This window comes from Chionomys nivalis, chromosome 1 (assembly GCF_950005125.1).
Source record: "Chionomys nivalis chromosome 1, mChiNiv1.1, whole genome shotgun sequence".
Classification (NCBI taxonomy): domain Eukaryota; kingdom Metazoa; phylum Chordata; class Mammalia; order Rodentia; family Cricetidae; genus Chionomys; species Chionomys nivalis.
In genome coordinates, this window is record NC_080086.1 from 190113468 (window position 1) to 190126826 (window position 13359).

A 13359-nucleotide genomic window follows, 5' to 3' on the forward strand; every position below is an offset into this window, starting at 1 on the left:
CAGGTCTCCTTCATTTCAGTTTGTCCATTACCTGGAAGTAAGCTGGGCGATGTTGAGCCATGTGACAATGGTCCTGATTTAACACACCAAATGGACCTGTGCTGGCTGTGGATTAGCTACAGTCTTATTCCAGCACTGCATATGTTTTTCTCTTATCTGGGGTACTTCTGTTTTATTTTGGTTTTTAGTCCACTAAATTGTGAAAAATAGCTCCAAAGGACTGTTTAAATCTGTTTCCTGGGACAGATTACCTAAATCCTTTATATACCATAGTGTGTGAGAGAGTATAAAATAGGAAACACAATTGGATTTTCACATACTTTGAAAATTTTTAAAATATTTTTCTTTAATATTGCATTCTTGGTTGCAGTAGATCATGGTCCATTTATTTCTTCTACTTATTTTTCTCTTTGGAACACAGCACAGTAGCTTCTTTGTTCTAGAATTCCTGAAACAAACATAATATATTGTGTTTGAAACTGAGAGCTTTGTGGACAGTAACTGCAAACAGTTGGCTGTGCTCTGTGAGGTCCTTGCTGCTGACAGCTGGATCTGTAGCTATGCATCATGTAAAATTAATTTAGGACCTTGTTTCCATACCTCAAGTGATTAAGGATTAGTTTAAAGATGAGTTTATTTCTTTTCATTTATCAATTTAGTTTCTTGTATGAAAAAAGAAATGATTATTCTTACAACTATACACATTTATATGTAAAGCTGGCTAAATTACATTTAATTGGAAAGCATATATTTACAATATTCATTTCATTCATTCATTCATTCATTCATTTGACAAATTTTCACTGGGTGTCTAGCACCTGAGTGCCCTAGGTTAAGGAACAAAGACACAAAACTTTTAACTAAAGAAATAGTCCAGAAGAATATAATATAATGTTCTAAATGTCAGTTTATGAAATTGTGTTTTGAATCTGTCCCAGAATGTGGGTTAGATCTATGCCCACTGTGTAGTAAGAGGCAGGGGATGCAGCTCAGCCCACCCTCCCCGTCTTGACTAGACTAGATCTTTCTTACTAAATGAGAGCATGAACAGTAAGGGGAAGGAATGAAACTAGGCTGATGGAGTAAGGACTGTGGTGATACAGGTGCCTTCCATTCACCCACCTCCACTCTCATTCCACTGCCTGAGATACCAGATGTGTGTTTCAGGTGTATGAAGTCGTCCCGTGCCACAGTGACTGCAATCAGTACATATGGGTTACAGAGCCATGGAGTGTCTGCAAGGTGACCTTTGTGAACATGCGAGAGAACTGTGGAGAGGGTGTGCAGACCCGCAAAGTGAGGTAAGACCAAGGAGAATGGCAGAGAGGCAAGATGGCCATCATCTCCCATCTCACAGGCAACAACACAGAGCATTCCTCTTCTCCACCGCATTGAAAACTTTTGTTAGTTTTGGTTTTAGGGAATCTGGGTACCTGGAAATTAAGACCCTCTATTTCAAGCAGCAGTTTGCGTATTCTAGTTCCTAACTTTAAAAGCTCCACGTTACAACAACTTTTAAGTTAAATTTTTATTTTTGAGATTATAATATAATTATATATCCTTTCCTTTTCTCCTCTAGAACTATCCTCTAGAACCTCTAGAGGTTCTCCTCTAGAACCACTAGAACTGGCCCATGGAAATTTTGAAAATGTGAAAATTCATGGTCTATTTTTTCCTTAATTACTGTTATATACATGTATTATATGCATATATACAAATAATATATATTTCTAAATACATACATACAACCTGCTAGATCTGTATGCTACTTGTATGTAGTATGTCTCAGGGCTGACCATTGGAAATACATGTTGAAAGGAAGCTTTATAAGTGTAGATGTTAAACCTCAGCAACATCTTAAAAGTCAAATATGTTTCTTTTATAAATATGTATTTTTTATATACGTTCATGTGTGTCTGGAACCAGAGATCTGGGTATTTATCTCATTCACTCCTTGCCTTATTTTTGAGTTAGGGTCCCTCACAGAACCTGGAGTGTGCCAATGAGACCCAGGGATACGCCTGTCTTTACCTCCTCAGTACCAGGATTACAGATGTGTGCTATAGGAGCTACTAATTTAGTCACATGAATGCTGGAAATTGAACCCGGATCCTCCATCTTCCCTACCAGAAAAGCCAAATATAGATGTAAACACACATTTTCAAATACCCTGCCTTGACTTCCTGCTCTTTTTTGTAATCCTGGCTAGAATTTGAATGTTCTCATCTCCTTCAGGAAGCCTTCTCTTCAACCTCTGGCTAGTATTGTCTCTCACTTATTTGAATACAGTTATCATGTGTTATAGGGTAGATACTGGTCATGTGTGGCTATTTAAGTGCCACCTTATATTAGTTAAATAAAGTTTTGAGTGCATACCTTCAATCACACTATTCATAATTTCATATTCTCAACTACCACATGTGGGTGTTCTGTTGGACAACAGAAATGTAGAATATTTTTTTCATCACAAAGGGTCTAAAATATAATCATAATAAATCCAGAACTAGACATTACTTTATTCTCATCTATAAAACTTATCACAAGGCCGGGCGGTGGTGGCGCACGCCTTTAATCCCAGCACTTGGGAGGCAGAGGCAGGCGGATCTCTGTGAGTTCGAGACCAGCCTGGTCTACAAGAGCTAGTTCCAGGACAGGCTCCAAAACCACAGAGAAACCCTGTCTTGAAAAACCAAAAAAAAAAAAAAAAAAAAAAAAAAAACTTATCACAAGCTTTAGAATTATTTAATAGTGTCTCACAATATATTTCAGTAAAGGTTTTATTTAATTAATGTTAATACCATAAAAATTTTACATACAAAAATTTGTATAACCTTGTTTCTGATAAAAAAAAATCTGTCTCAAAAACCCATTTATAATTTCCATAGGCCAAAATAAAGGTAGACTAACGATGAAGACAGGAAGGAATGTGAGGAGATAGGAAATGAAAAGGTAAAACTGAGCTTTTTGTCTATACCCCTATTTCCAAATTAAAATTTTACCCTCCAAACTTAAAAATCATTCCCTTGCGTGAAGAATTTCGGTCAGTTGCTTGTTTTGATAGTGAAAAATTATTTTAAAAAAAGAATATGTATTGCACTTTCTGCCAACTGTTATGTACATGATTCTTTTTTCTTTGTAAATAGCTATTTTTCATGTTTCCAAGCACTTTGGAAACAAAGTAACTTTTCAGATAAATTTATGTGTTGAAGTTGATGCAATAGAGAGAGGGAGGGAGAGAGAGAGAGAGAGAGGTTAGTATTGATCGTGATCTCTGATCGTGTAATAATGTGCCTGTTTGTCCCTGATTGAGTGGCACAGGGTTCAAACTCTATCCTCTGCTAATCAGGGTCAGGATGTTCTGCAAATGTGGACTGACATGTCGAGATAGATGAGTATATAAAAGAACAGGTTTGTATTTACCTATGTTCAATCTTTCTCAGTTAGGATGGAATGGCATGTAAGGAAGTGGATAACAGAAGTGGTCCTTCCTAATAAGAATTCCTTTCTCCCCTGTTTCCTTCCTCCCTGCCATCTCTCTCCCTCCCTCCTTTCCTTCTCTTTTTCTTCTTTTCCATCTTTCTTTTCTTCCCTTCCCCTTGTGCTAGGAATCAAGCCATGATCTCAAAGAGGCTAGGCAAAGAAAAGGGCATGCTGTCAATGACATTTTTGTTTTTACAATTTTATGCACATAGTGACAATACAAATAAAAAGAGGCCGTTTTAGTTACTGTTCCTTCGGCGGTTGTGTTCCATCCGTGCAGGTAATGCATCCTGTATTTCCATATCTGTAATGAGTCTGTCACCTCCAAAGTGGCCCTGCAGTCTGTGTTTCTAACATACATCAGTCTTCTCAAACAGCTATTATTGCTCATTAGAATAGAAAGGACAAGGCTAAGAAAGAAGCAAACTTAAAACTTTTATTTGGGCCAAAGTTTAATTCAAGTATCTTTTCTGAATTTTAGATTAAAAAAATGTTCATGCCAAATAAAACAAACATCTTGGTAGGTAGAGTTTGTTTCTATTTTATGAAATGGAAATGTGTTTACAAAATAATAATTTCTTTTAAATCAAGTTTGTTAAGAGAAGTTATCCCTGAGTAGTAAATTTGCAGTTTATTATTTGTTCTGAATTTTTGAGTTACTTATACAATACAAAATTAAGAAAGATAAAAGCCTTTACCAATAAAGTTGTATTGTATAGCTACCTATTAGGGTATCGGACATATCTTCTTAACTTGGATCAATAGGCAATTTTACAAGTTAATCCTGTGTGCTGCATCAATATCTGCTAAGACTATGATCTCAGCATCAATTCCACATTCTGGATATGGAAATGCTTTGTCTTCAACGTCTTTGCCAGACCACTGTCAAAAGAACATTTTTAGAATGCTACTGAAGATAAACTTTTCCTATATAACTAAAAGCCCTTTTAAGTGAACTCATAATTTAATTTTTCAACAATTAAATCGTCAAATATCTGCTAATTAATTTTGTGAATAATTTTTTGAAAAATCACAGAGATCAGTATTTATAGATTTTTTTAGCTTGTATGTCCAATCAAAATACTATTATTGACAGTTTTCCAAGTTTTCAAGGTGTCTCCCTTAATAGAAACATTTTTCTTAAATTTAGTATCGGCAATTATTAATGAACAGCAATTATTCAGGTTATATTTTTAAAGACACAGTGTCCTTCCTGCTAGAAATCTCTGAGCAAAGATGAAATGGCAGGCATATAACTGTGGCATGACTCAGCCAACTTCTAAAACACGGCTCAGGAGGTTTAAGAACCCTTCTTTCTCTTAATCTTCCCATAGGCACCTTCCTTCCTGGACCCATTAATTTCATTGACCTTTTCTACATTATAGACCAAAGATCAGGGTTTTCTCTGCCACTATGAAAGTTCACCGAGATTACTAACTAAGGTAAAAGGAATCCACATTAATTAGCTTCTCAAGAGATCAGTAAAGAGGAACTCTTGATTGTTCATAATGGAATAGTACGAACTAATATTTAAATTTTTTCTAATAAAAGCAAAACTAACAATTAAGAATAAATCATGGTATGAGATCAAATAACCAAACTTAGAGAAGTCATGCCATTCTAATCAGAATTTTCTTCTGGTTTCTGGCTTTCTTTTCAAGTTAGCAGATGAGAACTAAAATTGTCTTTTTAATGGTTTTTAAAATTATTTCACTTCATTTATTTGTATACACATATGCCACACACACACATGTCTCACACAAGCACACATCTCACACAGCACACACAAACAATCACACAACCACATACACATATATACACACACAAAACCACGTACACATACAATCACACAGACACATGTCATACACTCAATGTCTCTCTCTCTCTCTCTCACACACACAGAAATACACACACATGTCACATGGCCTATGTAGAGGATAGTTTGCAGGGATTAGTTTTCTCTTTCCTACTGACTTCTAGCAACTGAAATCAGTTCTTCAGGTTTGGTTCAGAGTATTCTTTCTGGCAGCTAAAATTAATTTTTAAATGACAAAACAAACTGATCAATGCCTTATCTTGGAAATCACCTAATGAAGCATTTTGTGTGGATATTGCACTGTAATTAAGCCCCCATCACTTATGAGTCAAGAGTATCTTCTCTCAGAATCTCTTTGGATCATTTTTCAGTAGTTCCTGTCTCACATATGGGTGTAAAAAATTATTTCCTTTGCAAAGCAACTTGATACCATTTACCAGGGCATTGTGTAGCGATGTAAATGAACGGCAGACGGAAATTATAATAAAATATTTAGTTTTAATTTGTGTACTGATCACGCTGTTTTACTGCTAGGTGCTGGGGCGGGGGCCTGAATACAGAGGCGCTTGCACCACTGTTGCTAGATTTGAGCAAGTCTGGCGGGCAGGGCAGGGCACACAGACTCATGCGGGGCTGAGTCAGCCATCCGCTGAGCTGCGGCTGTGCTCTGTTTAATATGGCGGGCAGGGCCAATTTGTCGACTTTCTAGCAAGCGCCAGGAAAAATCGAGTTGCTGCAGATGTTCACTGACTCAGAAGCTCAGCTGCTTGTGCTACTGTAGTCAGGCAAATGGGACCGGCAAGGAGCTGTGCTGAGAGGGTACAATCTGCTTGGAGGGAGAGGCCTCCAGAGGGAGGGCGCTGGCTCCCAGTGGTTGCCACCAGGGAGGCTCTGATTCAGGGCAGGTATCCGAAAAGCCCCACGTTGGGTGCCAAAATGTAGTTACGTAAATGAATGGCAGACATAAATTATAGTAAAATATTCAGTTTTAATTGGGAAATAGACTTACAGAACCCGAGGTTCCAGGGGAGAACAGGAAAACAGAAGGGAAGGCGGGGAGTACACCCGCAATCTTTATAAGTAAAAAATATCCTCGGGGGACCCCTCCCTACAAGCAAGGTGATTGGCTGGGTCTCCCCTACAGCACTGAAACTATCTTATTAAAGTATTATGAACATGCATATGAGCATATTTTTATAATCTTAAAGAAGTACTAGCTATGTTTGCAGAGGCATGGTTTCTTACAACTCTCCACTTTGGGAGAATGTTATTCATCAGTTGATGTCTTAGTGAGAACTACCCATCCTGTGTGTTGGCTGTCATTCTAATCGTCCTGGTTCTTTTGCTGGTGTGCATGTTTACTTTCAGATGCATGCAGAATACAGCAGACGGCCCTTCTGAACATGTGGAGGATTACCTATGTGACCCAGAAGATATGCCCCTGGGCTCAAGAGAATGTAAACTCCCATGCCCCGAAGACTGTGTGATATCTGAGTGGGGGCCGTGGACCCAGTGTGCCTTGGTGAGATTATTAGCATTTGGGTAAAATGGAATTTGCTTAATTTTTGAAGATTTAGAAAAAAATAATTCAATTCAAAAATATTTTTTAAAAAATTCATTGTAAAAGCAATGAGTCTTGTTTTAAAAAGCAAGGTGTGCTTTCTTGGCCACTTCCTTGTATGAGTAAGTAATGTAAATTCAACAATGTTTCTACAACTTGCCTTCTTGCAAACTTTTTGCTTCTTTTCAACTACACTCCTAAACCAGCCTATGGTGCCTTCAACTGGCCTTTCAGATTGCACAGGAGATTAAAAACTGCAATGGTCATAAGGATTCCCTGTAGTGACAGTGAGGAAAGAACAAAACTCTAGTGGAGTGACTTTAATGATGTCCGCTTGATAGCCCTTGCTTCTGGTCAAATCTGCTTAGTTTAAACAGTAAGAACACTCTTTTGCACATGGGGAGTGTTCCAGTAGGCTTGATGACACCAGGAAGTAAAGGATCCTGAGAAAGACACTGTGCAGGAAGAAGGCTTCACGTGGTGAGACCTATAATATTCAAAGATAATTGTTTGTGAACATTTAAAATAGAAACCAAACGATCATAGTTTCTGTTCACTGTGCCTGCTATTAGAATCCCTGTCACTGAATTCAAAAGCAGCTGGTGAGTGCAACAGCATCTATTTTACAATAGAACAGCATTGTAACAGGATGTGTGACAATTTGAATTTCATCTGTGGAATCCACTGTGAAAATCATGAGAAGAAAACGATCACGTGCCCAAACTGCACCCTCCCTGAATACCTCTTCTTGAAACCACTTCTTGTTAGTGCCTGTCTCACAGAAGGGACTGGGAATGATACTTCCCTTGTAAAAGTGGCTCACCTGTGGATCAGTCAGGGTTCTCTACAGGAGCAAGTTACAGAGCTTATCTCTTGGGAGAAAGAGATTTATCAGAGTGGTTTACAGGCTGTAGTCCAGCTAATCCAACAATGACTGTCTATCAACTGAGGTCCAAGAATCCAGGAATTGCTCAGTCCAAGAGGCTGACTGTCTCAGCTGTTCTTCAGTAAGTGCCAGAATCCCAAAGTAGGCTCTAATGCAGGGAACGAGTGGACGTGCTAGCAAGAGTTTGCATGCTTGTAAGCAAGCAGACAGAGTGTCCTTCTTCCAGGTTTACAGGCTGCAAACAGAAGGTGTGGCTCCTATTAAAGGCAGATCTTCACACCTCAAAAAATATGTATTAAAGCTGTATCTTCCCACTCCCAAGATCTGGAATAAAGGTGTATCTTCCCACTTAAATGATATAATTAAGAAAAAAATTCCTCACAGATGTGCCCAGTCATTTGAGTTTTAGTTCATTCCAGATGTAGTCAAATTGACAGCAAGAACAGCCATCACATCCTGATTGTCACACATAGTCTGTGCTTTCCGATTCCTACGAAGCCAAATGAGTTCACACCAGACAGAACTCTACATTTCAATAGCAGTGAGGGCCCTAGACCCAACCAGAGGAAGAAAATCACTTGAAACTATGTGCAGAAAAGTTAGTGTCTTAGTTAGAGTTCTATCGCCTGATGAAACATCGTGACTAAAAGTGTCTTGGGGAGGAAAGCATTTATTGTATTCACAGTTCCATATATCTGTATTAAGAGCAGTGATGACAGGCACTCATGAAGGACAGGAACCTGGAAACAGGAACTGATACAGAAGTCAGGGGCTTGCTCCCTCCTTCTTGCTCATACTGCTTTCTTGTAGCACTCAGGAATACAAGCCCAGGGTGACACCACCCACAATGGGACGGGCCTTCCAATATTAATCATTAAGGGAAAAAACTCTACCAGCTTGCCCACATCCCACTTTTATGGAAGCATTGTTTTAACTGGGGTTTCCTCCTCTCAGATGACATTAGCCTGTGTCAGCATAGTTATCTTAGCCCTGCACAGCTGCGAAAAACAATGTGAAAAAAGTTGGAAAGATGCACCTACTATTAAATTGCTCAAATTACAGTAAAGGGCCAGTTCAGGCAAGTTTATAGTCTGTGTTTTCCAAGGAGATTTGCCTTTTTAATCTCTGTGCTAACACTGTTAAAATGCTAAATGGAAACCAATTGACTGTTCAGAAACAAACAGACCCAATATATGACTTGAACAGATATTGAAAGAAGAGTGAAGACTCCAGCCTTGATGAGAATCTGCAAATGAATTCCTGTTTTAGTTCTGCAGTGAACTGTATACTACAGTGTCTGATTCTGCTTACAATAATGGAATTCTTAACATCAGAGATTGTGATAAAAGAATATTCAGCTTTTATAAAGCAGAGGCTGTTGAACTTGGGCTGTTTCTTAAATCCCTTAGCAGGAATGCCAATAATAGGAACCACCAAACAGGAACTATGTCCATCTGGGTTCTGTTTTAAATATCCATAAGTAACCATCTTAGAAAAATACTGAGTTCAACTGTGTGTAACAAGAAAGAGTTAATGAAACATGCTTTGTTTTCTTGAGCATTTGCCAAAAGAGATTTTGAAATGAGATTAAAATTCAGCTAGTTGAATAGGTGTGCCTTTTGGACTTTATAAGTTACATTGTTTCATCCAAGACATTCATAAATAAACAAAAAGCATTTACTGCGTGCAAAGAATTGTTGTGTTCAAAGAATATAGAGAAGACAGAAATTTTTTCAATGTGCTAACATTGGAGATGGTAGCAGGACCTTTATATAATTTGTATTCTCTAAATACAAAAAGTGTTGCTTCAGTGACATGATCAAAATACAGTGAGATCAAAGGACAGGGCAATAACTACTTAAGGCCTAAAAAATCCAAAGTTGTTTGTTCCTTTCTACTCTTAGAAGGCACATGTTTTCAGAAAGCTACACCAGGAAGAAAATAGCCAGCCATTCTATACATGCTAAATTGATTATATGAATGTATGTATTAAGAAAAGTCATAATACCTAGAGAATTATGTGAAGTCACCATTAAACTGGTTTATGTCAATTAACACACATCACATGGGTGCAAATATACATATACACATATACACTTTCATACATATCATTATAACATATGAGATTAACATTCTTTGTTGCTAAATATGGCCATATGAATGTGTTTATATAGGTATGAGGTAATGACTTAAACATCTTCTAGCTAGGATGGGACATCAGACTCTTAGTCAACACTTAACATTTTACATATGAAAACTCTGAAACATAATGAAGTTCACTGACTTGTTCAAATTAGTCAATGAATTGAGTGCTCTACTGCCAGCCCCAGGAACATGCTAACTTTTGTAGACTGAGTTTACCTTTCTGAAAAATGATATTGTTCTTTGTAAGCCTTGCAATCCAAGTGGTTCCCGGCAAAGGTCAGCTGAGCCTATCAGACAGCCTGCTGATGAAGGAAGAGTCTGCCCTGATGCCGTGGAGAAGGAGCCCTGTAGTCTGAACAAAAACTGCTACCACTATGACTACAATGTCACAGGTAAGCATGTCATCTTGTCTTCACAGAGTCTGGGGTACAGTCACATGTAAAGCAGCTCCAGGCAGTCTCATCTGCCTAGGCCAGCTACGCTGTGTGCCATTTGAAGACACAGCCTACACTCTGAGAAATAACGACATGAAGAAATAGTTGTCTGGTTTATATTTTAGTAAACACCAAAATATAGAGAATGCAACTATCACAAAGACAAAATTTTCATAGTAGGTGGTAAATATTCCAGACAATCCTATTTAAAACCTTCTCCCACTTTGGAAGGGTGCAAATATGTTTTCTTTTTTAGCAGATGTTTGATACTTACAACATCAACATAAATAATTGTTGTGGTACAGGGACATTTATGAACAACATTCACATGATGTAAAATTCTGTAATCTTAAAAATTAATGTTCAAAAAAGTAGACTTGTAATAAGTTGCATTTGTTTCATTAATTTCATTTAATACTATCAAAGCATACGCATCAAAACAATTTCATTTGTTCCTTTGGTTTGGTACAGCATCAAAGCTAACTTGGATTTTCCCCAAGTGAATTCCACAATAAAATAAGCTCAAGAAATTGAAAAGAGAAACAACAGTCACATTGGCTCCTGTCTCTTTAGTTTTCTCTATGATTTGTTTTGATGACACAAAGGAAATCAAAGTTGTCTAGGGTATGTAGTTCTAGCGTAGAGAAAGATGAAAGAATGATTTTCACAAAAGATACCAAATAAGGGAGTTTAATAAATATGCTGAAGTTATTTGCAGAATAAATGAGTTTGCATTTTTTGAAAGAACCCTACTTACGGAAATAAATGAAGTACATTATGATACTAGAACTACATAGAGTACTAGTATATATAACTATGTAGTTACATATGCATAGCATATATGCATACTCTGTGTAGTTATATCAATTAAAACTGTGCTGACTTTGCTGAAAGAGACATAATAGTAAATTTTTTAATTCTACTGTTCTTAAAATAAATGTTTTGAAATGATGTTGATCAATAGAGCAAAGCCGTTTTTACAATATCACTAAATAGCTAGCTGTCAAGATTATCAAGTAAGTAGACATCTGCCTTAAAGAATAATCCCCACTGCTATGTGCAACAGCAGCAATTCCATTGACTCCTAATATGTTCAATGCTGGGACCCATATGCTCTGCATGTGGGATGATGGATTGTGTGGCTTAGGAAGCAGTTGTGAATTAGGTATGGGATCTGGGTCATCAGAGCTTCTTCGGAAATCTGCTCATGCATCGCCTCCTGTTCTGATGGGTGTTTTCTGTTCAGACTGGAGCACATGTCAGCTGAGTGAAAAGGCGGTTTGTGGAAATGGCATTAAAACAAGGATGCTGGACTGTGTTCGAAGTGATGGCAAGTCCGTTGACCTGAAATATTGTGAAGAGGTGGGTGAGTGCTGTGATAATCTTTGCAGGAAATTCTTCCCTAATAGTTCAAATTCACATGGAGCCTAGTGACGAGTGCGCCCCACAGTGCATGGCCAACAGCTGTTTTCACAGGCTGTCTAGTGCCCTCTCGAAAAGAGACAGCATCCACACTGCTCCTTTCCACAGATAATTTCCTGTATTCTTTTCTGCTTGGAGCTCAAAGGTATGCTAATTAGCCCATTCTGGAAGAAATGCTTAGGAAACAATAAGCAATCAAGGTGAATAAAGGCAATAAATCTTAATCAGACCACTCATCATCTTTTGTAATTTCATGTGAATTGGGTGCGGAGCTTGGACACCTGCCAAGAGCCATCATTTATTCTTTCTGTTGCTAAACATTGATCACATGCAGCTTCAGAGCAGATTTCGATATTAATATCTGCTACCCAGCTGCGAAAATCTACGTACTTAGGTCTCATGTCTGGATAAGAAAGCTTAACATTCAAGCAAAGGAATAAAGTCTGTCACCGTTATCTCTAAGGCTGAGAAAAACTATGGTTTATAGTTAACCGTTGAATGAAAGTAATGTCATCCCTCTTAGCTATAACCTTATGAGCAGTAGAGAAACATGGCACTGGCGTTTCTTTTCATAAAGCTGCACCTTTTAGTGAGTTTTTTCTGAGTTCCAAACCACAATGGCAATGATATTCCTGTTTTTTGGCTCCCTGTTCTTCTGCAATCCACAACGTCATTTTCAGACTAACTAAGCGCTTCAGTAGATCTGAAACAGAATAGTGTGAACTCTGAAGGGAAAGCCATCAGCGGAACTACTTGAATCCACTTAGTGTCATTGTCAAAACTTTAACTTCTTTACATCTCTGTCAGTAGGGGAGACTTTCAGATACTCTAAAAACATCAAGTTGTTTAGTTAATAAATGCCTACAACTAAAACTTGGGCCATGAGTCAACCTATTCACATGTTATGTTAAAGTAAGTTAAATATGAGTTTTTAAACTAATACCATTTAAGCAAAATAACCAACAATAAATAGCACTTTTGTGAGTGGAGATTATTACAACAACCACAACCTTCCCAGAGAGTGGTCTGTGATCGAACACAAGCTGCTGGTGAGTGCCAGTGCAGGCGATGTTCCCTCCTTACAAGAACATGAAATGAGACCTCTGTGAAAGGTGAGCCCAAAGCATTCAAGACTATTTTAAATTACTTCATGTAATGTGAAGTCTGCAGCGACAACTGCAGGCTCAAATCCAAACATCCTGGCAAATGCTGTCTTTAGGGAAACCTAAGCTAGTCTCTGTGGGAATTAAACAGCCACACTCCATTTTATATATCCCTGGGAGTCCAGCTGGCTCTGCAAACTCTGCTATCTTTGTAAACAATGGTCAGACCACCTACCTACCAACCCCTGTGCAAACCCTGAATTAAATTCCACAGTGGTAGGTAACTCTTGCTGCTTCCTTAATAGGCACAAAGAAATGTGTCATTACTGCCCAGCAAAGAGGAAAATTAGGGTTAAATTCACTTGTGTTTATGTAGTGCATTTTCCCCTTTGGTGTTTTTTTTTTTTTTTTTCTTTTTTCTTTTTTTGGATTTTCGAGACAGGGTTTCTCAGTAGCTTTTGGTTCCTGTCCTGGAACTAGCTCTTGTAGACCAGGCTGGCCTCGAATTCACA

The 13359-nt window shown here is 38.0% G+C and overlaps 1 protein-coding gene across 1 annotated transcript in view; it reads left to right on the forward strand.

Annotated features, from left to right (window-relative positions):
* Positions 1 to 13359, forward strand: part of Thsd7a (thrombospondin type 1 domain containing 7A) — a 418389-nt gene that overhangs the window by 378276 nt on the left and 26754 nt on the right. Inside the window, exons 16-19 of the mRNA XM_057767705.1 lie at positions 1168 to 1301; positions 6665 to 6818; positions 10136 to 10280; positions 11569 to 11684. Of these exons, the coding sequence (XP_057623688.1) occupies positions 1168 to 1301; positions 6665 to 6818; positions 10136 to 10280; positions 11569 to 11684 (549 nt within the window). The remainder of the gene's footprint in view (positions 1 to 1167; positions 1302 to 6664; positions 6819 to 10135; positions 10281 to 11568; positions 11685 to 13359) is intronic.